This window comes from Hippoglossus hippoglossus, chromosome 12 (genome assembly GCF_009819705.1).
Source record: "Hippoglossus hippoglossus isolate fHipHip1 chromosome 12, fHipHip1.pri, whole genome shotgun sequence".
NCBI classification, from domain to species: Eukaryota; Metazoa; Chordata; class Actinopteri; order Pleuronectiformes; family Pleuronectidae; genus Hippoglossus; species Hippoglossus hippoglossus.
Window position 1 is genome coordinate 5375932 of NC_047162.1, and position 23097 is coordinate 5399028.

At 40.1% G+C, this 23097-nt stretch overlaps 1 protein-coding gene and 1 long non-coding RNA gene across 3 annotated transcripts in view; one reads left to right on the top strand and one right to left on the bottom strand.

Moving 5' to 3' along the window:
- The window catches only part of LOC117771270, a 144755-nt gene that overhangs the window by 77640 nt on the left and 44018 nt on the right, over window positions 1-23097 (top strand). The gene's annotated exons all lie outside the window — the stretch shown is intronic.
- On the bottom strand, window positions 5693-14091 carry LOC117771263 (GRAM domain-containing protein 2B-like). 2 transcript variants are annotated; one of them, XM_034601433.1, is made up of 15 exons: window positions 13856-14089; window positions 13330-13446; window positions 11333-11420; window positions 11178-11247; window positions 10970-11073; window positions 10768-10863; window positions 10616-10687; window positions 9112-9192; window positions 8816-8927; window positions 8299-8415; window positions 7465-7558; window positions 7194-7298; window positions 6951-7035; window positions 6470-6586; window positions 5693-6379 (listed from the first exon to the last, which is right to left on the bottom strand). In XM_034601433.1, the coding sequence occupies exons 1-14, from the start codon at window positions 13942-13944 to the stop codon at window positions 6548-6550; spliced, it is 1269 nt and encodes a 422-aa protein (XP_034457324.1). In that variant the 5' UTR covers window positions 13945-14089; the 3' UTR covers window positions 5693-6379; window positions 6470-6547. The 2 variants fall into 2 exon arrangements, with proteins under 2 accessions (XP_034457324.1, XP_034457325.1); XM_034601434.1 differs by lacking the exon at window positions 13330-13446 and having other exon boundaries at window positions 13856-14091.

Genomic DNA, 23097 nt, shown 5'->3' on the forward strand with positions numbered 1-23097 from the left:
AAGAGTTTTAAACATATAATTAAATAGCATTAATAACATTATATAATATTTAGTTATTATTCATAACATTATTATTTCAAATGTAAATCAAATATAGTCATCAAAATATCTAAGTAAGAAAAAAGTATTTACTGAAATAAATGATCGCAAAACTTCTTCATCAGTAGGTGTTTTCATCACCATAGCAACCAGATGCTAAGATTTGAAATAGAAGCTGATTTTGATTGACAGGGACACTCCCTCAATACCCCCATTGTTGCTGTGACAACAGGATGATTTTGATTGGACAATTTTGATAGGAGACCCCTGATTGGCTGTTGATTGCCTTAAATACTGTTAAAGTTTAAGACAGTTTCTATTGCACTCTGACCTTGACTGAGGTAAGTCATGTCTCACTCTCTCTCTGTATTTACCCAGCATGCTAACCGATACAATTCAGGCTCATAATTTAAGTTTGAAATGAAACCACTGTATAATATGAAGTTGCTGCTGTTACCTGCTGCTGTTAAATGTGGATAATGTGCTGGTTTCTGTGCTGGTTTCTGTTGCTTCTAGGACAAATGTGGGAATATTGTTGCTGGCTTGTTTTGTGTTTTCTGCTGCTTATCTTTGATTCCTGTGGTATTCTTGTCATTTTATGTTGTGATATGTGATAATGAATAAGTGATACGTGATAGCGTGATGCTAAGTAGCGTTAGGTCGCCTAGGCCAGGCAGAGCGAGGCATTGTGGAAAACACATCTTTAGCACCAGGATATTTTCACATTTCACATCTTATTCTACCAAACAATGTGATTTTTGTAACAGTGGGAAGATTAACCTTGGTATTTAACTATAGTATTGCAGAGAAAGTAATAAAAAAACAACTGCCATCCCTGCCAATCAAATTCAGATTCAAATTCATATCAAAGCATCTGGTTGCCATGGTGATTGATGAAAATGCTTTTTTTTTGACTGGTGAGTTTTAATTGGTTTATGGGGAGTTTGAATGTGTTTAAGGACAAGTTGACGGGAGCTTAAGCTCATGCTAGGAGCACATTACATGAGGTGTGTAGCTCCTTTAAGGAAAAACCAATCCCTCTCCATTGGGTCTAATGTTATTTCAGAAAAAACATTTCTGGAAGGAGCATCAACTCGCATAACTCGCTCCCACGGTCCTATTTCTTTACTCTCACAAATCCGAAATATATCTCTGTGTTCGGCAAAGTCTTGGGATTCTCACGGTTTCCATATTTCACAGATAGAACTTATAGTTTTTGAATTATAATTGTTTGAGTGCTGCACTCAGAGTTTAGATTTGTCTCTTCCCAGTGGGGGGAGAACAGGTGCATTCAGTTGAGTTTCCATGGCAACCAGATACACACATAGCAGGAGGGGAGTCTCTCTCTCTCTCTCTCTCTCTCTCTCTCTCTCTCTCTCTCTGTGTCTCTCTCTCTGGGTGTCTCTGTGTCTCTCTCACTCTCTGGGTCTCTCTGTGTGTCTCTCTCTCTGTGTCTCTCTGTGTGTCTCACTCTTTCTGTGTCTCTCTCTCTCTCTTAAACCAGCCAGTCTGTCTCTCTCTATCTCTCTGTGTCTCACTCTCTGGGTGTCTCTGTATGTCTCACTCTCGCTTAAACCAGCCAGTCTGTCTCTCTCCCTCTCTCTCCTTCTCTCTGCGTGTCTCTCTCTCTGGGTCTCTCTGTGTGTCTCTCTCTCTGTGTCAATTGTTTTATATTGAATGTTTGTCAATAGATCAATTTCACCTAAATCTTACACACTATTTCATCCTGTCACCTGCAGACAAACGTCATTTGACTTCTAGATCCAGACGAGAACGGAAACTTCTTGTGAGAACGATCCTCGACGACCACAAACCAACATAAAGACAACAAACTACTCAGCAGATAAGAGAAAATAGAGCATCAACTGTACCAAGAGCTTCATCAACAAATAGATCTGCTCTCTGTTGTAAACATGCAGCAACCAGACATTGTGTTGAGCCTCAGAGCCGAACTCCTCCGAGCCAACAGGGAGATTATGGCTCTTAAAAATGGAAACTTGTCTCTGAAGGAGCAGGTGGAGCAGGTGGAACACCAGCTAAAAGACAAAGATGGTCTCATAAAGAAGGAGACCACAAAACGGCGTGCTCGCCTCAGGGCCTACATTGACTGCATGGCCGAGCTCACTGAGTGTCAGGCCAAGTCCAAGAGTATGGAGGCGAGTCTGCAGCAGGAGCCACCTCAGCCTGAGACAAGCTGGAGCAGAGAGGTGGAGGTCGACAAGGAAAAACAGGCTCCGAAGGGGCAGGTCAACCTGCTGGAGGTCGGACAGAGGAGGCCGATGGTTAACTCCCTACATCGGCTGCCCGGGCTTGCGCACTTCAAAAGAAAAGGAGCATAGGAAGAGTCGGGGCTGGAGGTGAAGCAGGAGGAGACGACTCCAACTATGGGACTGAGCTGCAGAAAGGTGGAGGCCGAGATGAGCTGGAGCAGAGAGAAGAGGTGGAGAAGGTGAAAAAGGCGAATCAGTGCTCAAAGAAGAGAGGGATGATTAAACGTTTCCCTTCACCCATTCTTACCTCACCCACTCCTTCCCTCCTTGGCCCCGCCACCCTCACCCTTTTCCTACTCCTCAAAACAAACCCCTCCCCCGTTCTCCCTTTGTACAATATTATAAATATTTTAATGATGTGAATGTTGTAAATATGTTAAATTTTGTGAATAAATATAACTAGTACAGTAACATCTACCTCTGTCTTTCTGAATATAGATACAGGATACATGGCCCTGATCAATTAACACAGTGTTGGAGTGAAACAAATCATAATAATGTTGTTACTTGAGAAAAGTTTATAGATTTCATATTTAGATCATACATAGCATGTATGTTTACATTTGGAGCACTTTCTTAGCAAATTATTCATGATTTAAAAAAGTAGTCATTCATTGCCAATTACTTAAAGCAATACAAATAAATACTATTATATGATTAGTTCAAATTTTTGCAATGTAACAAACGAGTGATCCAAAAAGTTAGCTAACAAGCTGGTGACCACAATGGAGCATTTAGCAGCTGATGATATATTTAATAAATAGGAATTTCATTGGCTTGGAGTTGGTGGAGACCAAAAACAGAGTTAAATGGGGTAAACTAACCCTATTTGTCCTTTAAATCACCAAGTGGATGACATGAAATCTCAGTAAAACCTCAGAAGTTGTTAGTTTGGTGGTCTGGTGTAAACTATAGTTGTGACAGTGTTCCAGGGCAAAACCATGTTAAATCTAAATAGTTAGTTTGAAAAAAGATGAATGACAATAACAATGTTATTCATTCAACACACAAGTATTTATGGGGCAATAGGTACATTCATGACGAACAATATTGTTTTTAAATAATTCTATTTAATACCCTTGACAACTATTGGAAGAAAAAGACAGTTCCTTGGTTTTTGTTGTGCGCTGGAGACATTTGGGTTTACAATCGGAAAATGAATATGAAAGAAAAATTCAGGATTTCAGTTTTATTTCCCTGGTATTTACATCTTGATGTGTTTAACAATTCAGGATGTTGCCTCTTTTGTATCAAACAGCATTTTAGGCGAGCAAAAATGAAGAAACGTAAAGTATTGAATTAAAATAACTTGCAGTAAATACTTCAAGGCTGTGATCCACTGATTTCAACAAACTGTTTGATTTTTCATTAGTCAAGCTTTTCTCTCACTTTGCTGCAGCCTCTTCTAGTTGGGAGGTTGCTTGTGCATCTATTTGAGGATTACGTAAAAACTACTTTACCACTTAAGAACCCCTTTTAGGTGGATGAAATTATGGGGTAGATACAGGTCTTTTTTTCTTGTTTTCCATTACAAGAAATAACATTTGCAAAATATTTGTCAATTTCTCATTAATTAATGCAATTATCTTTCTGAAAGAAACCAAGCACACTTTTACTGGTATCTATTGGTGTATGAAATTTGGTGTGGCTTGATTAAATTTAAATTGGGTGCATATCTCCTTGGCAAAGGTATGTACCCAATAGTGAGTGTCATTCTAACTCTTGTTTGTCTCTGGTGGCTCCTCTCCTCAGAGATTGTGATGCTGGATCGTGGATAACTTCTCTATTTCAATCGTCAGTGTTGCTCCCTTCATCTATATCAGACAATTTCCCCCCTGTTTTTTTTCGGGCTGGTTTTCCTTACTGCTGTTGATGGTTAATGACAGATGATGTCGCACCTTCTTAAGCCCTATGAGACAAATTGGGATTTGTGAATTGGGCTTGTGGTGGCAGTTTCTGTTTAATAATGATACTCTATTGTATAATAATACACACATAACATTGTCTCTCGGAAAGTTCAATTCTAACACCTGCAGGTGGGCTCACCCCACACAGCCACCTAGTGTAACGTGTATAGAATGAGCACAGAGCATAGGAGAATCACTTCACTTATACAATCAGAAGCCCCTCCCTGCGAGGAGCCAAAAGGTATTCTTCAGCCTCTTGATGTCTGACCAGGTTGGGCAGAGTTCCTGTCTCAGATCTCCGTCCCAGACCCCTGGTGTGACCTCTGGTGTGAGACAATCTGTCTCAGAGATCCTCTATCTTCATTTACAACATCAAAAGACCCCAGTCCTGTATACAATGCAGAGTTCCCCTCACCCATCTCTATCAGACACACTAAGTAACACCCCTGCAGTGAAGCATTTGCTAAGACACACATGTGGGGGCCATAAACACTTCCTTCTGCAACTTCCGTAGTTAAGTCACAGAAAACACATTTGTTATCTACTTCTTCTAAATACATATCTGTTCTTCTATTAAACATTACACAAATGCAAAATCTGCCATTACAGGCTATACAAATAACATTTGATTGATTGATTGATTGTGTTGTGCAGTGTGTCCGAGTCAATGTCCTGCCGCATGATGACAAAGTGTTAGTGCAGCCTTCTGAATTATTTCTGCTGCTGAACTCACGAGTTACATCACGTGAGAGAGTGACCGTGATTAACTTTTATGTTCTGGATCATGATCAGATAATTTCTTTCTCCACAATTTGGCAGAAGTGCATCTTGTATTATAATTATTATTGTTATTAATAACATTTCACCCATTAAAGAATGGGTCATAATCCTTCATTCCTCCATTGTAAATGTTAATTGATGTTAACTAAGTTGTCCCTTTTTGTTGTAATTTCACCTTTTTTAGTTTTTTGTAATGTAATGTAATGTAATGTAATGTCTATGTCCTGTACATATGGCAGAATTGACAATAAAGTTGGCTTTGAAAACTAACAGGGCCCTTCTTTGTATTAAAAAGCAGTGTATAAGAGCTATTTATTTCAGCTCTGTGTATTTGTCATGTGATGTAGCAAGGCACTATCTGGGATCTACATGTAAAACAAACGGTTCTCACACCTCCAGAGTTGAGCCTCTTTGCTACGGGAGTGATTGACGGCAATCATGTAAACGAATAAACCTGTATTTTGTAATGAATACAGAGCTGGCCAATAACAATCAGTGTTAATAGTTTGAGTAAAAAAATCCATATTTACAATCTGAAAAAAAAAAACTATTAAATGCAGGTAATTTGCTCTATTTGCATAAGATATTTAAACCTTTTACAGTGACAGTGAATTTCAGGTTCCAAATACCACACAATGTAAATGTAAAATACACTAATGGCCATGAATGTTATTAAAAGATAAACAAACACTCATCAAATAACATAAATATAATTTATTGGCAACAAGGTTAAAACTAAAGAACATTAAAACAGCACAAGTTGACCTTTTCTGAAATGTTTGTAAAACCAGTCATATACGACCTTTACACCCAGATACCCTCTTAAAAACTAAATCCTACTCTTGTGAAATGTAAAATCAAAGCGCTCACATAAGTGCTACACATAGGCTTCAAAATGTCACTTCACTAACACTGGCACACACTAACACGCTTTTCACCTCTAGCATAAAATAGTCCTGAGTGGAAAGGGAAAGATATTGCACAATTTAAGATGACGTTCACACCAGTTTGAGAAAACTTTCTGAATGAGCTGTCCGGGCTTTGGCATCAGATCTACTGCCTAATCTGATCTACAGAGGTCAGCCTGTGGTTGCTGTGTATGAAGATGGATGACATGACTGCTCCCCAATAGTGAAGCCAAAGCAGGTAGATCGCCACCTGATGGCTGACTGCAGTATAGATCATAAACCCTGCCTCCTCCATGTTAGTGGATGTGATATGGGTCAATCTTAAAAGTCAAAGAAGGTAGTTCTTATCACGTTTGGTTTTAGTTAAGTTATTTGATGCTTTTAAATGTGGTGAAGCTGAGGCTGACTTGTGATTGGTTGAGCGCGTGTATCAGCGGGACCTCGTTACCACGGCTCCATTCCCTGATCACTAACCTTCAGACTCTTGCTCCAAATGCGCAAGATGGCAGATTTTGTATCTGAGATACTTTGGATAGAGAGAGGAAGTGGAAACACGTTCATCTTAATATACAGTCTATGAGTTTGCCCATCACGTCTAATAAAAGATAAAGCCTCTGTGCAGACCAACAGACAACAGTCTTCTTCAAGTCTCTTCAAGTAGCTTCCGCAGGTTTCTTTGAATCTAGGATGAAAAAAATATACATTTATATTAACACCATATTAAATTACTCTTAAATACTATGGAGACGTCCATAAATACAACTTTCTTGCTGAGTTAGATGAGAAGGTGGATGCCACACTCTTATCTGTATGCTAAATATGAAGCTACCACCAGCAGCTCATTAGAGAGTTTGCCAAATCACATTTCTGTGAATAGCCATGTTTGATAGCGATCAACGCTTTGTTCGTCAGTCATTGACTTTTTAGTCAGAGATCACACCTACTTTGGCTCAATGGTGCAATCACATTTATGGAAATCTACAAATACAATTAAGGATTTTCTGATCATAAAATATCAAAGATGTTCGAGTGCAAATCGGACAAACCTTTTCTAGCTTGAACAGGTTGGTGGACAGTTCTCCATAGACCTCAGCATTCACTTGATCCTGGGACCTGTGGCTCACTGCATTTCTGCGAATAGATTTGCACTAAATCACAGACCAAACAATGTATGGGGTTGCACTAACCAGATGAAATGAAGCAGTGTGAGTGCATTTGGGAACGTGATATAATCTGATGTCTGGAGAACAACGCTCTACACTGAAATCTTCGGTGGGTCAAGCTCTTACTCGTTTCTGATGTGTTCCCCAATGGAAACCAAGGAGTTCAAACGATGCTCGAGAGCCACAATCTTGAAAGCCATGTAACAGGAGGACAAGACGAGAACAGTAACTCTGCTCACACACACAAACACAGAGAGAAAGAGATGAACATTCAAACTCTGACATTTCTCACAGAACAACCGCTGACACGCCCCCAAGTTATGGAAATGGAAGTCTAACAATTGTCCTGTCAGACAAACCGGGCTTCTCATATTCCACATAATGAAAGGCCACTCACAACACCAAATAGATTAGGAGGATGGCCTGTAACGACTTGGGCTGAGAGGATTTGTCATTGAGCGTGACTACTCGTTGGGTTGGCTTGGCTGACCCTATAAATCGAAAAGAAAAAACAGAGGAAAATAGATTTAGTAGATATACTAAAACTGCATTTTACATTTTAGAAACAATTTTATTGGGTGCAACAATAAAGAAAAGTGCACATTTTGGGAACTTTCTCTGGCTCAAAACATATCACCCCCTGCTGTTTGAGTGTTAGCAGGATTACTAAAAAACTTCTGACCTGATTTTCTTGAAACTTGGAAGGGTGGGACATGTGAACTTTTTGAGAGGATTTGAGTAAGGGGGCATATCCAGGACTTTTTTCACTTTTACATCATTGTGAAAAGGGGAAATTTTTTTACATCTTAAAAAAAAAAATCTGGCATATGCAGTGGTGCAGATTTAGATAATGATCTGGATTTAGTGAATACAAATATGTATTTTTATGGGGATATTTTCAGTTACTGTACGGTAAAAAATATTTGAATATTTCAAATGGATCTCAATACATCTATATGCAATTTGGCCAATTACGTGCAAAGTGGCCAATCAACAGGCTTTTTACCACCACAGTCCTGATGCTAAGCTAAGCTAAAAAAGCTAATAAATATTATTTACCATAAAGTCAAAGCACTTCTTTAAACATACATAAAAAGTGAATGATTCATATATTCATTATTCTCGATATTTCTGTTGATACTGAATTCCTTCTGGTGAAAAGTAAAACTCATGACTACAGAGGCAGAAACAAAGCTTCCTTTGACTCAGACACATCCAGTTGTTAAAGTACCGTTGTTGAGTGGAGGTCTGTGTTTTTGGCCTGGGGTCTGGAGGTGAATGTCTGCGTGGACTGAAACCTCTCCGCTCTTCACTGCACTCAGAAATGAGCCTGGGAGGCCGCTGAAGTCTGCTCAAGTAAACAGAGGGGAACTCATGACTGCAGCCGCCTACCTCGAGCCAGAGTAAATATTAACAGTCCCAAACATCCTGAAACATCAACATGTTCCCTGTGTGAGAAGGAAAAGGCTGGCTACTTATCATGAACGGCAGAAACAATAAGCGGAGGATTTAATTTATTATTCAATGGGGTCGTCGCTGTTTTCCGTGTCAACTGTCTTCACAATAACAAAAAGCGAAGCCTCCGTGGCTCAAATTTCACTTTGGCTGAAGCCACAGCGACAGCGGACACCCTGAGCACATTCATAGAGCAGAAAAACGAAATGTGCATAGTAGATTATGGTTAAGTAAATAGCAGCTTTGTAAAGGTGGTGCGTTTACACAGAGGGCTGAGGATGGAGCATACACACCAGTTATTTTGTCATAATCTGGAGTTTGAGAGCCGGAGCTGCTGCTCTCCATCATCTCCTGTCGTCGCTGCTGCACCACCCCATCCAGGTCAGAGAAGTCTCTGGAAAAGTCCTGCAGGAAAAACCATACAGTAAAATGGACGCCACATACTGAGAGGCTATTGTATAACACGAGAGCAGGGCATTTCTATAGATCTTATATCACAATGGAAACTTTAAAAACAATCTTCTCATGTACAATGAATACGTCCAGTGAAAACATTCCAGTAAAATGGACGGACAGACCCCTGACTGACCAGCGGAAGAGACGACGAGCTGCTGACTCTGAAGCTGTTTTCACAGGAAGACGGGACGGGGCTGTTACAAGTCTTTTCCACCTGCAGCCACAGGGAACACATTTCAGTGTGCAGAATATACAACTTGGTGATATGGCCCAAAATGATATCAAGAATAAAATAATCACATCAGTTGTTACCAATAATTATCACAATAAATGTCACATTATTTCTTTAAGGTTTAAAGACTGATTTAAGTGCAAAATCAATATATTGAACATTTGTTGTTTTGCTATTCATGAAGAAAATAAAAATGTGTTCTTTTTTAATAACAAGGTTAAGTAATAAAGAAGCCGTAAACACACCACTGACAAATTATTAGCTACTAGGAAATAGCTGTAGGGGGAATGTACGTGCAATATTCACTCGTCTCTTAGCTGTTTCTTTTTCTCTCCAATAAATCCTGAGTAAATATTTGACTGTGCTGATCACTGACTTGTTACCTTTGCTGTTAGTGCACAGTTGGGCACTAGAGTCCTGCTGTAGATGTGAAGGACCTTTTAAACCTTTTGAATATTTCTATGGCCCATAAGACTGTCAGCAAATCAGGCTGTTTTACTTTATTCATCTTGTTTACTACATGTGTGGGTATGGACCTGTCAGAAAACACCTCATGTTACCTGATACCAGATTAAAGTGCCAGTCACTAGTTCATTCTATGTATCAACTAATATAAGAGTTATTTCTAGCTATTATTTGACAAATATTCTGTGTGGCCCATAAACCCACAGTGATTTTTCTTTATGGCCCACTTGCTATTGAAGCTGAATAGCCCTGGTGAAGGTCTTGATTTACAATACAATCAGATCTCACCCTTTTATAGCAGCACTCAATGGATTTATTATGTTCATTTTCACTGTGTATTTTTTTTTTATGGTTTTCATTTGCTTGAGATAGAGTATGACGGAGTATTGGAGACACACTGATGATAAAAAGAATTCTGAGATTTTGAGAATGAAGCTGAAATAATACGAGAAAAGGTCATAATTTATTCTGGTAATATTAAGACTTTATTTTGATAATATTACGTTTGTATTCTTGTGATATTAATACATTCTCTTAATGTTATAACTTTATATTTGTAATAATACGACTTTATACTCGTAGTAATACAACTTTATCATCGTACTTATACAACTTTATACTTGTAATATTGTGACTTAATTCTCGCAATATTAGGACTTAAAGCTCATAATATTACAACGTCATTCTTGTGATATTACAACTTTATTCCCGTAATATTATAACTTTATTTTTGCAATGTTATCATCATTATGTTACAACTTTGTTCTTTCAGTATTTTGAGTTAATCTCATCTAATTTCTGAGACGAGCACAGAGTTGTCTCATTTCGCTGTTGAAGGCTTCTCCGATTCAGTCGCCATGTTTACTTTCATCCAAGCTCTAATGAGAAGATACTGAGTCCCATTAAGATGAAGGAGTGTTTTATATTAGATATCACTTACCTCGGGATGAATGCAGATGGATTTGAGCAGTTTGTAGGTGGTGTTTCGAGACAGGAAGGACACAAACACATGCTGGGAAAACAGAAGTTTACAATCACTTTCCTGTTTATATCAAATGAGATTGAAACTGATAGTCTCCACAGTCCTCTTACCTGGTCACTTGTAGTTTCAATCACGAGGGCGTTTGGCACTAATAATGCGGTTTTGGTTTTTTTGATGAATGTCACAGACATCGCTGGGATTGAGATCTGGAGAAAATAGGATTTTTAATCTCAGGTAATTGTCACAGTGAGAGAATTCAGCCACATGCAACATGAGCTGGTGCTGGAGACAAATGACTTTTCTAATTCGTACCTTGGTGTCTCTGCCAAAGACTTTGGAGTGGAAGCAGATCCAGTTATCAGAGACAAACATTTTGCCCTGATATAACATGTCTTTCTGCAAGGCACACGTGTAACCTGTCGACACACGCACAACCTCACGTTAAGATTAGCAATCTGACCGAATCTAATCAGATTTCTGTGCTTTTCACATCAAGGTAAATGTTTCATCTCACACCTACTTTGTTTGAGCAACTCATCTTTGCTGACGTCCTTGAATAATTTGTGATAGTGGGTATTTGTCTTCGATAACTGAAAATAAAGACATTTTATTTGTACGATTTTTGCAAAAATGTGTAAAAATCCATCAATGTTTGGTGAAAATCCATGTCCCTACCTGAATGGGCGGCGATTTCTTCCTTTCAAACTTGGTTTCCAAGTCGCTCGTGCTCAGCATTGGTGAAAGCTGCTCCACAGGTTTCACTCTGGCAAATAAAAGGTCAGTGTTTGGGGTTAAGTATAGCATAGAAACAGCTGAGGACGACATGCAGCAGCAACTCTAACAGCAACGGCTTCAGAGGAGTCACAGCTCAGGATAACACACGAACACTTGCTTCTACTGATCCACACAGACTCTACAATCACACGTCCTTCATGTGACTCTGCACGAGTCACCTGTGGTTATACAAGAGCCGCTTACACAGCAACAGCAGAATCTGTAGACAGCTCTTCAGTCATGCAGGTATCAAGTAGTTATGAGGGATTATAGAGTTGTGCTGCAGTTAGAAGGTGAAAAACTACACCTGATGTCATTCTGAGAGGATCCTAAGACCAACATCTGTAGATATTTATTTAGTTTGGGTTATTTGATGGTATAATAATGTTTAAATTGCACTTTTTGATCTATCTGCTATCAAAGAGATAAGAGCAGTTTGCAAAGGGTGTGTGTGTGTGTGTGTGTGTGTGAACTATTGACAAAACACAAAACCCGCACACACAGCTAATCCTGAATGAGTCCTCAGCAGTGAAAACATGAGATTCTCAGTGACCTCACAGTAACACATGATTTTCTCTATGAGCCGATGCCTTGAGGAATTTGCTTGAAGTCACCTGATTGTAAAACAAATCAGAGGAAGTCTGATGGAATGGTCACTTTACCCTGTGTGTACAGACGTGTAATAATATGTGCAAGGATTCCATTAGATTCCAAACATTTACTTCAACTCTTTCTATCTCTGTCACATTGGTATTTTAGATTGTTTTTGATGTGTGTCTAAATTGAATGTCATGTGTTCACTTTTGTCTGCAAACCCGCTTGTTTCCCTTTGTATGAATTAAGTTTTTGAATTGAACTGAATGATGCAATGTGTTTTTATGTCTAAGCAACTCAAGTAATACTTCAGAGAGTTGAGGTTTAATTAGAAGTTACATTCAATAATCTGCAGTGAATCCAGTTTCTCTTTGCACATACAAATATTTAGTTTTTACATAAGGCGTGCACCTAACAACTAATCTGCTGATTCATTTCTCAACAGATTGATTCAATGTTTGGTGAAGTCACAGTGACTACATAGTTTTTTGTCTATCCAACAATTCAAAGTCCTAATTAATAGACCAATATCCTAATTAATCCAATATCAAAGAAGACATTTTAATTTATATAATATTATATTATTATAAAACAGAGAAAAGCAGGAAATGCTCACATTGGAGAAGCTGGAATGAAAATATTTCAGACTTTTTACCTTAAAAGATCTATATTATATAAATGTTCTGTCAATAGACCAAAAGATTTATCAACAGGTCCTTTTGGTTATACTGGGTTTATCAGATTAACTGGTAACACTTGACTTCCACCCTGCTATTTCACATTTATGAGCAGGGAACTTTTAATAAATTGTTTATAACACAGATAAAAAAATATAATGTATTTACCAAGCAGATTAGTTTATGTATTGTGTTTATTGCATATTGTTTTGATGATGTCCTGACATTTTGCTGTTTTCAGATTGTTGTTGTATCTGTAAGGATCCTCCAGTGTCTTGACAGGCACATTATTATCATTATAAGTATTATTAGTAGTATTAGTAGTAGTAGTATTAGAAGTAGCAGCAGCAGCAGCAGTAGTATTGCCCTACACTGATAAGCCTCATAAAGAGTCAAGGCTGGTGTTTAAGCAGAATGAATGAGAATATAGTAGAACACAGATATTTAGGAGAAATTGTGATTGCTGACTAATATTGCACATTGATAAACACTTAGAAAAGCCATTATACCATCTGACCACAACATTATACTGTGTCAGAACTTCACTGCTCCTCAACAGCGTTGTTGAGTCAAGTGTTAGCAGTATATTATATGATATTCCACAGAGGACAATATAACCTGCTGCACCTCAGGCTGGCTGGTTTCCTCTTGCTCTCTGCGAGGTCTGACTCTGCGTCCACACACAGCTGGAGGTCTGTAGGTAACCTTCCTCTCCACCTCTCTCCTCCATTCTCCACCTCAGCCCTGGACACATTTCAACACAAACACTGTTCTCTTCTCTTCTCCTCCTGCAATGACTCACCTTGAAAACACACTCACACACACACATTGTCCAACTTGTTGTGACACATCCAATTTTTGCAGGAGTGGAGTGAAACGAAACCCCACACAGCTCTCCATGCAACAGCCAAAGCAGAGTAGCGTGCATTACTAAAACTTCATGGGAAAGGTTTTGCCTGGATTTCTCTAAATGCAAATAAAGCCTGTCTGGTTCTATCCAGTGCCACGTACACATCACATTCATCCATTAATCTATCAGCACGGCCCTTAAAATAAGATCCATGCCAACAACCACAATGCATTAGGCCTGTGTGGCCTCCTCTGTGGCGGGACAGCAGGCCAGGCCCTTCCTCTCCATCTCACCCACACTCACCGATTCCCCCGGGAGTCCCTGTTGAGGAGTTGCTCGGGAGTGGATAACGGGGTCAGAGGTCTGTCCGCCGGCTCGGTCATCTCTACCATCTGTTGCACACTTCATTTATATTGCACGGGTTCCAGCATCGGTCACCACTGGGCCACCCTGCTCCACAGAAGGAAAGAACACAAGAGCTCCAGGAAGCTGGAACACGGAAAGTTTGGGAATCGCTCGTCGACGAGCCCGAGGGAGACAGAGGAGGAGCCGGGAAAAGGGGGAGGGCGCACCAGGGAACAACATCAGGAAGAAGAAGAGGGAAGGAGCCGACCTCTGCTGGAGCTTCAATCATGCTGCAAAGTGTTCAGTGATGAAAGTAATTCCCGGTTATAAAACAGGTCAAGAGGGGAAACGTAATATCCAAAACACACACAGCTATTACAAGGTTGGATTGTGCGTAAAATATGTGCGTAAAAACCTCTCCACCGTAGAAAGCAGAAATGAGCCGGTGTCAGGTTCACTCAGTTTAGCACTAAAGCTGCTGGTCTACTTCTTTAAAACTCATGGACCCTGGAATCATGAAAAACTTTGTTACTATTTCTATTACAGCAGAGGGCATTTTAGAGAGACGCCCAGCAGGGGGCAGCAGAGTGTAAAGGATTTATTGTGAGTACATTTCAGGTGAGATTTATATACAGTCTGGATTTTACCCTCAGGTGACCCTGGAAACGATGGAAGAAGCAGACAGTATCACACTGTCAAAACACAAAGTATAGTCAGCAAGGAGCAGTAGTGGAAAGTAACTTAGTACATTTACTGAAGTACTGTGTTCTCTCTGCTACACTACACCTTTACCTTACTACAGCCCAGTTAGAAATATTGTATTGTATTAATGTTTTGTACCACGTATAGGAACTAGTTACATTTCACTTTACGATTTTTAGGGGCAAATCTTCTACAAAACAAGTGTGATACTTGAATACCTAAAAGTAATTTTACTGATAATATTTTTAATGTATGACTTTTACTTACATTTTTACTTCCTGCATCACTGGCAGCATGTGAGTAAAAATACTGATTATGCAGCAGAATGGCCCTAGTCAAGTTTTATATTATACTATATAATGAAAATGATTGATATTACTGCTGTATAGATGGATAAGAAGCATTTTAATGCTACAGCTGGTTGAAGTGGTAAATTTAGATCTTTTAAATTAAAAATAATAATAATAATATAGTACTTAAAGTTAAATCTTAAAAAGTAACTTCTAACTGTGGTGGAATACAAATATAGTATAATTCAAGTATTAGAGAAAGTAACATTTGAAAGTAACAGGAAATGTAGAATAAAGAAGAATATAATGTCAATTGAAATAGTTAAGTACCTAAAATAAATTCCCTGTTCACATCTGAATTTAGTCCTGGGATGTTTTGGGGCTACTTGAAGCAATGTATCACACATTGGTATTTATATTATTTCAAAACGTCAAGCATTCAGTATTTTACAACTGTTTTCCCCCTTCCTTTCTTTATTTCCAACACTCTTTAAGGCATGTTTTTTTTTAATGGCAGCACCACTGTAAATTTTCAAGATGTGTCGATCATCTAATCAAACACAACTCAGCAAAATTCATCCACTGTGGAGACTTTCAATCAATAGCCTTTAAAACAAAGTTATATGGGTTTAGACATTGTTTGGATCATCTGCTGGTTAACGGTTTAACATCTGTATTATACATATTTTTCTATAATAACTTCAGAAGATGTTGAAGAAGAAGGGAAGTTTGACTGGAGTTATCTGCCTGGAAACATCACATGACAAACAACCTCATTGGCCTTCCAGCAGGATCTGTTGCTGTCTCCACTTCTGTTCTCCAACCCCCAGGAGGCGCTGTCGACTCAGTTAATGAAAACATTAGTCCAGAGGTTTGCAGAAGACTTGTCAGAGTTCATTAAGTGTCCTGGAGACAAAGGCACAGCCAACGACTGTGAGCCAGCAACTAGTTAGCCTGTCATTAATCATGGCCGACAGGGAGCGAGGGGTTAAAGATGGGGAAGCTCTGTGAGGGATTTTACACTGATACTGGATTATTCATAGAGAAGGAGAGCGGGGAGACACGGAGATCATGTCTGTTTACTGGTTCACGTCTTCAAATAAATGTGATCAGGGTTGATTTGCTATAATATATAAAACGTATTTTCATTGTTCCGTCATTCACCAACTAAAATATGTAGTTACATGACTTTCTCCGATACAAATGTCGAACTGTGACCTCTGTTTGATAGTGATACATAGCAAAAAGCAAGTTTAAATTAACAGCCTTTAAACTACTGGGCAGAAATAGTTCAACATCTGATAAATCTCAAGTTTCATGAGAACATTGATAACTGATAACATTTCCCTTCATCACCACTTTAAAAACATTTCCTGGTAAGAACCATATTTGTTACTAATTAAACAGATAATAATTGACACACTATTCATTTGGAACACTTGACATTTATCCATCTAAGCTGAACATAATAGCAGAAAAATAGTAATGTTAAATAATGTTCCAGTGAAAAATTACTTGAAAGAAGTTCTTTCAAGGAAATTATAATAACTAATTACAGAAAAGCCATTCTAGGAAATTATCAGGAAATTGAATTAAGTGGGTAATGCGTGTAGGCTAGTTCATAAAATTGTACTTGGAATTTATCATTGACATTCATATGGATTTCCATGACAGAAATTAATACATTACTAATTTATTTTTGGAATTGGAAACTTTATTATTATTATTATTATTAATGACTGAATTGCATGTATATTGTTTGTTTGTAGATATGTTTCACATTTTATTGCTCACCTACTACACATGTTGTGCTAGCTTAACATTTTGAAATAGCTGGGAGTGTAACAACCATTACCACCTGTAATTACAACTACATTATATCGTTCTCTCCAGGAAAATTATCCAGGAAATTATCTGGAAACAAAACCATTCGATTAAAATGTTTAACTTGTAAAGAAACTATAGTTGTCAAATAAATACTAGTGCAGTTACTCCTGCGGTGGAGTAAAACGTTGCATTCATTTTGAGGTGCCAGGCTAACTTCTTCCTTGTGTTTTCCGTAGTTATGCTAAGCTAAGCTAATCTTCTCGCTTCATATTTTGCACACAGACATAAGAATGACATCAATCATCTCTTCTAACTCAGCAAGAATCTAAATAAGCATTATTCTGTAGCTGCTCCTTGAAACCTGGTACAAAGAGTTGATGATTAGATTACATCAAGCATTAGCGGATGCCCACTGCCAGTAAACGTGTGTGTGTGTGTGTGTGTGTGTGTGTTTGTGTGTGTGAAAGAGTGGGACTCTTTCTGCTGCCTTTGCCTTCTGAGAAACATCTCCGTCTGTAGGCAGAAGCCCTTTCAGTGCCTGTCAGATATTCCACCACAGAAAGACAGAGAACAAGGAAGGCATAGAGAAAAAAGGGGGGGAGGCCGGGGGGAGAAGCTGGGTGAGAGAGGGGGGGTCTGTGTGTGTGTGTGTGTGTGTGTGTGTGTGTGTGTGTGTGTGTGTGTTTGAGAGAGGGAGAGAGAGCAAGCGAGCGAGTGCAAAAATGGTATTTGTGACGGGGGAAGATTGAAGTCCTGTTAAGTGCTCTGCTTGAAAGCATGTCTGGCCTCATTAGCTGTCAGTTGTAACAATACTGAACTGGCAGTGAAGACAGGTTGGAGTCTGGTGGTCATAAATCACTCCTCGACAGCTGCCTGACAAGCTGGGAACCAGTACAGAGGCACGGGGCACCTCCTCGGCCTCGACACTGCACAGACGCACACAGCCGTGCACACACACAGTAATCCAAGAAATCCTCGCTCCCGCCCTGTAATTACCTGGGAAAAGGAAAATGTGTGATTTTGTTCGAGGGAAACGGCTTTAATTTGGCGTCTGCCTGCGTTCGTGTGTGCGAGCCGTCGTCTCCCGTGCACGTCTGTCTGTCCGTGGCTTTGTCCATTAGTTAAACGAGTAGTGGCTGCACTGACTTCACTGTAGGAGGGGGGTGGTGGTGGTGCTGCAGAGTCAGGCCTGCAGGTCATTAATCATGGCCCCTGACATGCAGAGCAGGAGGCCAAGGCTCCCCCATGCATACAGCTGCCGGACCACACTCAATGCACATGGCGATGTGTTGACCCTGCGTCCCCCCCGCTCCTGACGCCTGTGGCTCTCATCTATCCAACTCCCTCACTGTTTGTGTCAGTCATCTGTGCTGTCCTCCTCCTCCTCCTCCTACTATCCTGACCGAATGCAACACCCTTCATCCTGACTCCTCTTATCACTGGAACACTGCATTCACCGCTTTTTACTTTTCATTTGACCCACAATGCAATTTCGGGCCTCGTTTTCAACATGGCTGCAGGGCTGGCGGTGTCAGGCGGTTGTCATTGCTTGTTTTCAGACCAAACTATCTAATCAGCGACAGGACTGAGGGGATTCTCATGAAGGTTTTTATAGACATTCATGGTTCCCACATGATATATATTAATGGAGATTCCCTGACTTTCGCACTATACTGCCACCATGAGGTTGACATTTGACATTCATGTTTCTCTTTGGGTGGATTGTAGTAAATTGGGCAATCCCCTGATTTTTCATCTAGAGACAAAATCATCATCATCATCATCATCATCATCATCATCATCATCACCATCATCATCAGCACTGTTGTCGTCATCATCATCGTCGTAATTGTCTTCATCATCATCATCACTGTTGTCGTCATCACCTTCATCATCATCAGCACTGTTGTCGTCATCACCATCATCATCATCATCATCATCATCATCATCATTGTTGTCGTCATCACCATCATCATCAGCACTGTTGTCGTCATCATCATCGTCGTAATTGTCTTCATCGTCATCATCATTGTCGTCATCATCGTTACTGTCGTCATCATCATCAGGGTAAAACGTCATAGGGTAAAACCATGGATATAAAGATGAACAACACGTCTCCACTTTCCCACACTATCCAAAAATAAAGTCAAAAATATCCTGGATACTAGCTCTGCCATTTCGCATATTTGGACCCAGAGTCAGGAAATGAATAATCAATAATTAAATATTTTTAATAGTCCTTTGTTCTACAAATTTAAACAGGTCCCAGCTTTGCACAAGTGATGATGTGGTGCCTTTCTCTCTGTAAATGTAATACGTTTGTATGTATACTCAAATTTAAGTCTCTGGGAACTGCAGTTTTCATTATTTTGTAACTGTTAATATATGAAAAAAAGTAAATTAAATGAAAATTTGGGGAAATTCTGGTATTTTGATGAATGAAAATAGTTTTACAAAACAATTTAAACTCTAGGTCAATTTTCCAGCTTTTTCCCATGATCCCAGGTCTGGAAAAAGCTAGTAAGTGGACATTGAGTGAGGATTATTTTGTCAAACTACTTTTAAAGGAGATGAATGAATTTTTACGCTGAAAATAATCGTTGAAACTCGACCTCATTTGTGCTTCATCTCCACATTCCCGTATTTGTGTGTCACGCTTCAGCAAACAGAGACGCTGTCCTCCACGTCCAAATACCCAAAGACACAAAAATGAGAAGAGCTGATGTGCCATCTCGCTCTTCGTTCCCAGCCGCTGACATCACATCACCCAGACCCGCAGCTGCTTGCACATAATGATGAAAGCCAGTGGGGCTGCGAGACACTGAAACACTGTTTCATCATTCACAGCTACTAAATCACGCGTCCAGGCACAAGACATCTGTTGAAAGCTGATTCCTTATCGGCCTTCCAGCGTGATTTGGGGAACATCTGGAGTTTCTGAGGACTTTGGCAACGTGTGGGCTGGAAAACTCACAAAGACAGCTAATTTTCTAGAAACGTGTTGACACTTACACTGTAGAACAGGTGACTACTGCCGCAGAAAATGTGTTCACAGCGAATGTGGTGCACATAAAAGAAACATATCTGAGAATTCCTTTCATAAGAAACTGACATCTTTCAAATTACAGGAAACAGTTTTCATCATTAGCCGAACATGGGGCAGATAAATATATTAGTTTTGAAAGTGACTCACTCAGCCATATCTTAGGTACTGTTGTTAAACCTTTTCATTCTGGCACAGTGAGAATGGGGCAGACTTACATTTTTTTCTTTTGAGATTTTGTTGAAATTTATTGGTAGGATAATGAGTGCAAAGAGAAAGCGGTGAAGACACAGAGCAAAGATCAGTGCCGGAACCAAACCTGCAGCTGCTGCAGGAAGTCTCCTTGTTTTCATGTTGACTCTTAGAAGATTTGTTGTTTTTTTGGGGCATTGTGTCTGTATAGATAGTGTGAAATGGGGACGGAAAGCAGGGAAGACAGCAGCAATTGACTGGGTCAGAACGGAGCCTGTAGCCGATACAGGAGCGCTCGAGCCTCCGCATCTAGGGTGGCTGTTAGATCACCAGCATGGGTGCCCCATAGTTTGTTTTGGCTCCTTGGTTTCAGAGTTCAAGAAGTATAGAAGACAGAAATAGAGAACAGCAGGATTCTTGCTTCAAGAAGACGGTCCAGAGATTGAACCGTCTGATGTTATCAGCTGTAAACATGTAGCTGACTTTAAGCTAACGTTAGCTCCATAAAGTTTGTTTTAGTAGTAGTTTTGTAAAGGGTCTTATCTATGTACACTTTATAGCTACAAATGTTTAATATCGCGACTAAAATAAAACATTTCATGCTGAAATACTCATGCTGTTCTTTTCTTGTTCTATAACACATTCTCCATCTTTCCCCCATAACCTTTTTAAAGCTTTCAACATTTTTTTCTTTACTGATTCAACACACACACATACACACACACACACACACACACGCGCACACACACACACACACACACACTGCTGAACAAACACATCCTGTCTGATCTGAGTTAGTGGCAGAGATCAGGTCTGGTGGTTAGACTAAACAACAGAATTTGAGTGGATTTGCTCTCCGTCATTAATCATCCTGACAGCTTGAAAAACAACATTTCCTCCTTAATGACTGTATTTGAGTAATCACGTCTGCTTATTTCCATGCAAGCATCTCATTCTGCTGCATGCTCCCTCTCTCTCCCTCTCTCTCCCTCTCTCGTTCTGTTGCCATCCCTGTGTGCGTATTTTGGAGCCCTTTTCTGACCTCCCAAGTCTGTGGCGTGGCGTCTGCTCAGGGTCACGCCGGCCAATTACAGCCGGTTACATTCATGAAGAGGGTGAAAAACCACGACCAATGAGAAAATGTGACCATGAGGATCCAGATGCGGAAAAGGGAGAGGATGGTGTCACCCCCCTGCATGTGGCTAACCCACCAGCGCCCGCTGGCCTCCAGGCCTCTGCTAGGTTGCTGCCAAAGCACGTTTTTCCGCTAAGCATCGGGCCTGTGATGCATGAGAGTTGACAACTGAGCTAGAAGAGCCTGAGATCGCTGCCAGATCAAAACCAGCTGGGGCCATGCATATTAGCAGCAAAACCATAATTGCGTTTGCCCTTTTGTACACCGCTAAACTCCCCCTGTCGACATTTCTTTTCCAACAGACACGAGGAAAGAGACGTGGGATAGATCTCCCAAGTTCCCTTTTTAGAAACAGAAATACCTGCTCAAGTGCAGGTTAATCTATTGCTTTGTGTGTAATTTAAGATATGTGCGCTGTAGTGGATCAGCTCAGTTTGACAGTGGTTTTGTGGAGTGTTTTTTCTGCAAGCGAGAAAAAGTGCATTTTCAACATTTCTCCCCTCGGCCTGTGGGTGGATGTAAGTGATGGGTTTATGGCGGTTTAGAAACATCAGTATAGCATGGCTGACATCTGTGTCCTCTTTATTTTTGGACCACTTGAAAAGCCCTTATAGTGGGATGATGGATGAAGTGATAAAGTTGGAGGGGAGACAAAACGAAAGCAGAGGAGTCCATTTCTGGGAAGCGGTCCACGATCTGTAACTCACAGACAATTCAGAGAGAGCCGGGCAGATGTTCATAATTTGTGACTTCGCTTAATGGTTTTAATGCAAGAAACAATTTTACTGCCTCTGAGGACAAAAGGAACGAGTCCAAAAACACTAAACTTCTCCACAGCGCAAAGTGGCCACTGGAAAATAAGATCCTTGGTTGTCTTTTCCCTCAAACCTCACTTGATTCCACCCTCTTATTTATCCGGCCTCTTTGAGCTGGTTTACGCTGATAGAGAGATTAAAGACTTGTCATGTAATGAAGGAGCGGCCCCGCAGTCTGTCACCATTAATCACCGGAGCTGTCAAGCCGCATCCAGGACTCACTCAGACCAACCAGGCAGTCAGCCCTCACCTCCAAGACCAATACCCACAGCCTTTTTATATATTACAGTGAAATATGTCCGCCACACTCTGGCTGTAATTTAGAGTGCTATATAAAAAGGGGGCTGTGGTAACCACGAGTTGTAATGTGAAGGATGAATCCCCTGGTTGACTTGAAGAGAATGTGGGTGGGAAGAGTGGATGAGTAACCTCCAACCCCTTAACTACTGCTCTTTTGGCCTCAGACAGTAACACAAAGGAAGGTGGGAAAGTTTTGTTGGATAAATCATGAATGATGAGTCAGCTTAACTCCGGAGGGTTGTGGGGGAAGAGACCAGAAACAAATGAAGGATATAATTAAGTACTAAAAAGAAAGAAATAACAGATAGCAGCTATAAGAATGACTTAGGGACTGTCGAAAAAGTATTCAGGTGAGGAGAAGGACAGGAACAAAAGTCACCATTTCAACCATCTTAGTTGAACATATGCTAATAAGCTCTAAACACAAAGTGCAGTCAAGTTGAATGGGAATGTCATTAGTTTTACAGATATAAAAAAAAAAAAATAATAAACCAAAGAACTGGACTAATGAAAACTTTGACCTGAATGAAATATCACCAGAGGTTCCACAGTGGAGCCTGACTCATTCCAATGTGTTGCGTTAACGCCTAAACACTGGGCGTGCTGGTGTGATCGTCATAACGACAACAACAGTTTCATGCTGGGGGCACACAACATAGCCAGGTTTCATGTTAACATGCCACCACAGCCAAATGAGCACACACCAGGGTCACCAGCTGGCTGTGACGCCTCTTTCGCATTAACCCGATTCAATTGGTTTAAACATGTTTTAATTGGCTGGTGACTCTCCTGCCACGAGAAAAAATTGAGCTCTGAGCAACGTGATGCAACAGAACAACAATGCATTTAATCATGAAGTCATCCCATTCAAAGTGAATGAACAGCATTCTGGTCAA

Coding starts and splice junctions, on each gene's coding strand:
- LOC117771263 (XM_034601433.1), bottom strand. CDS start 13,944: ATGGTAGAGATGACCGAGCCGGCGGACAGACCTCTGACCCCGTTATCC. Junction 8,928..9,111: donor GCTCGTCGTCTCTTCCGCTG/GTCAGTCAGGGG, acceptor TTTTTCCTGCAG/GACTTTTCCAGAGACTTCTC. Junction 6,587..6,950: donor ACCTGTTCAAGCTAGAAAAG/GTTTGTCCGATT, acceptor TTTTCATCCTAG/ATTCAAAGAAACCTGCGGAA.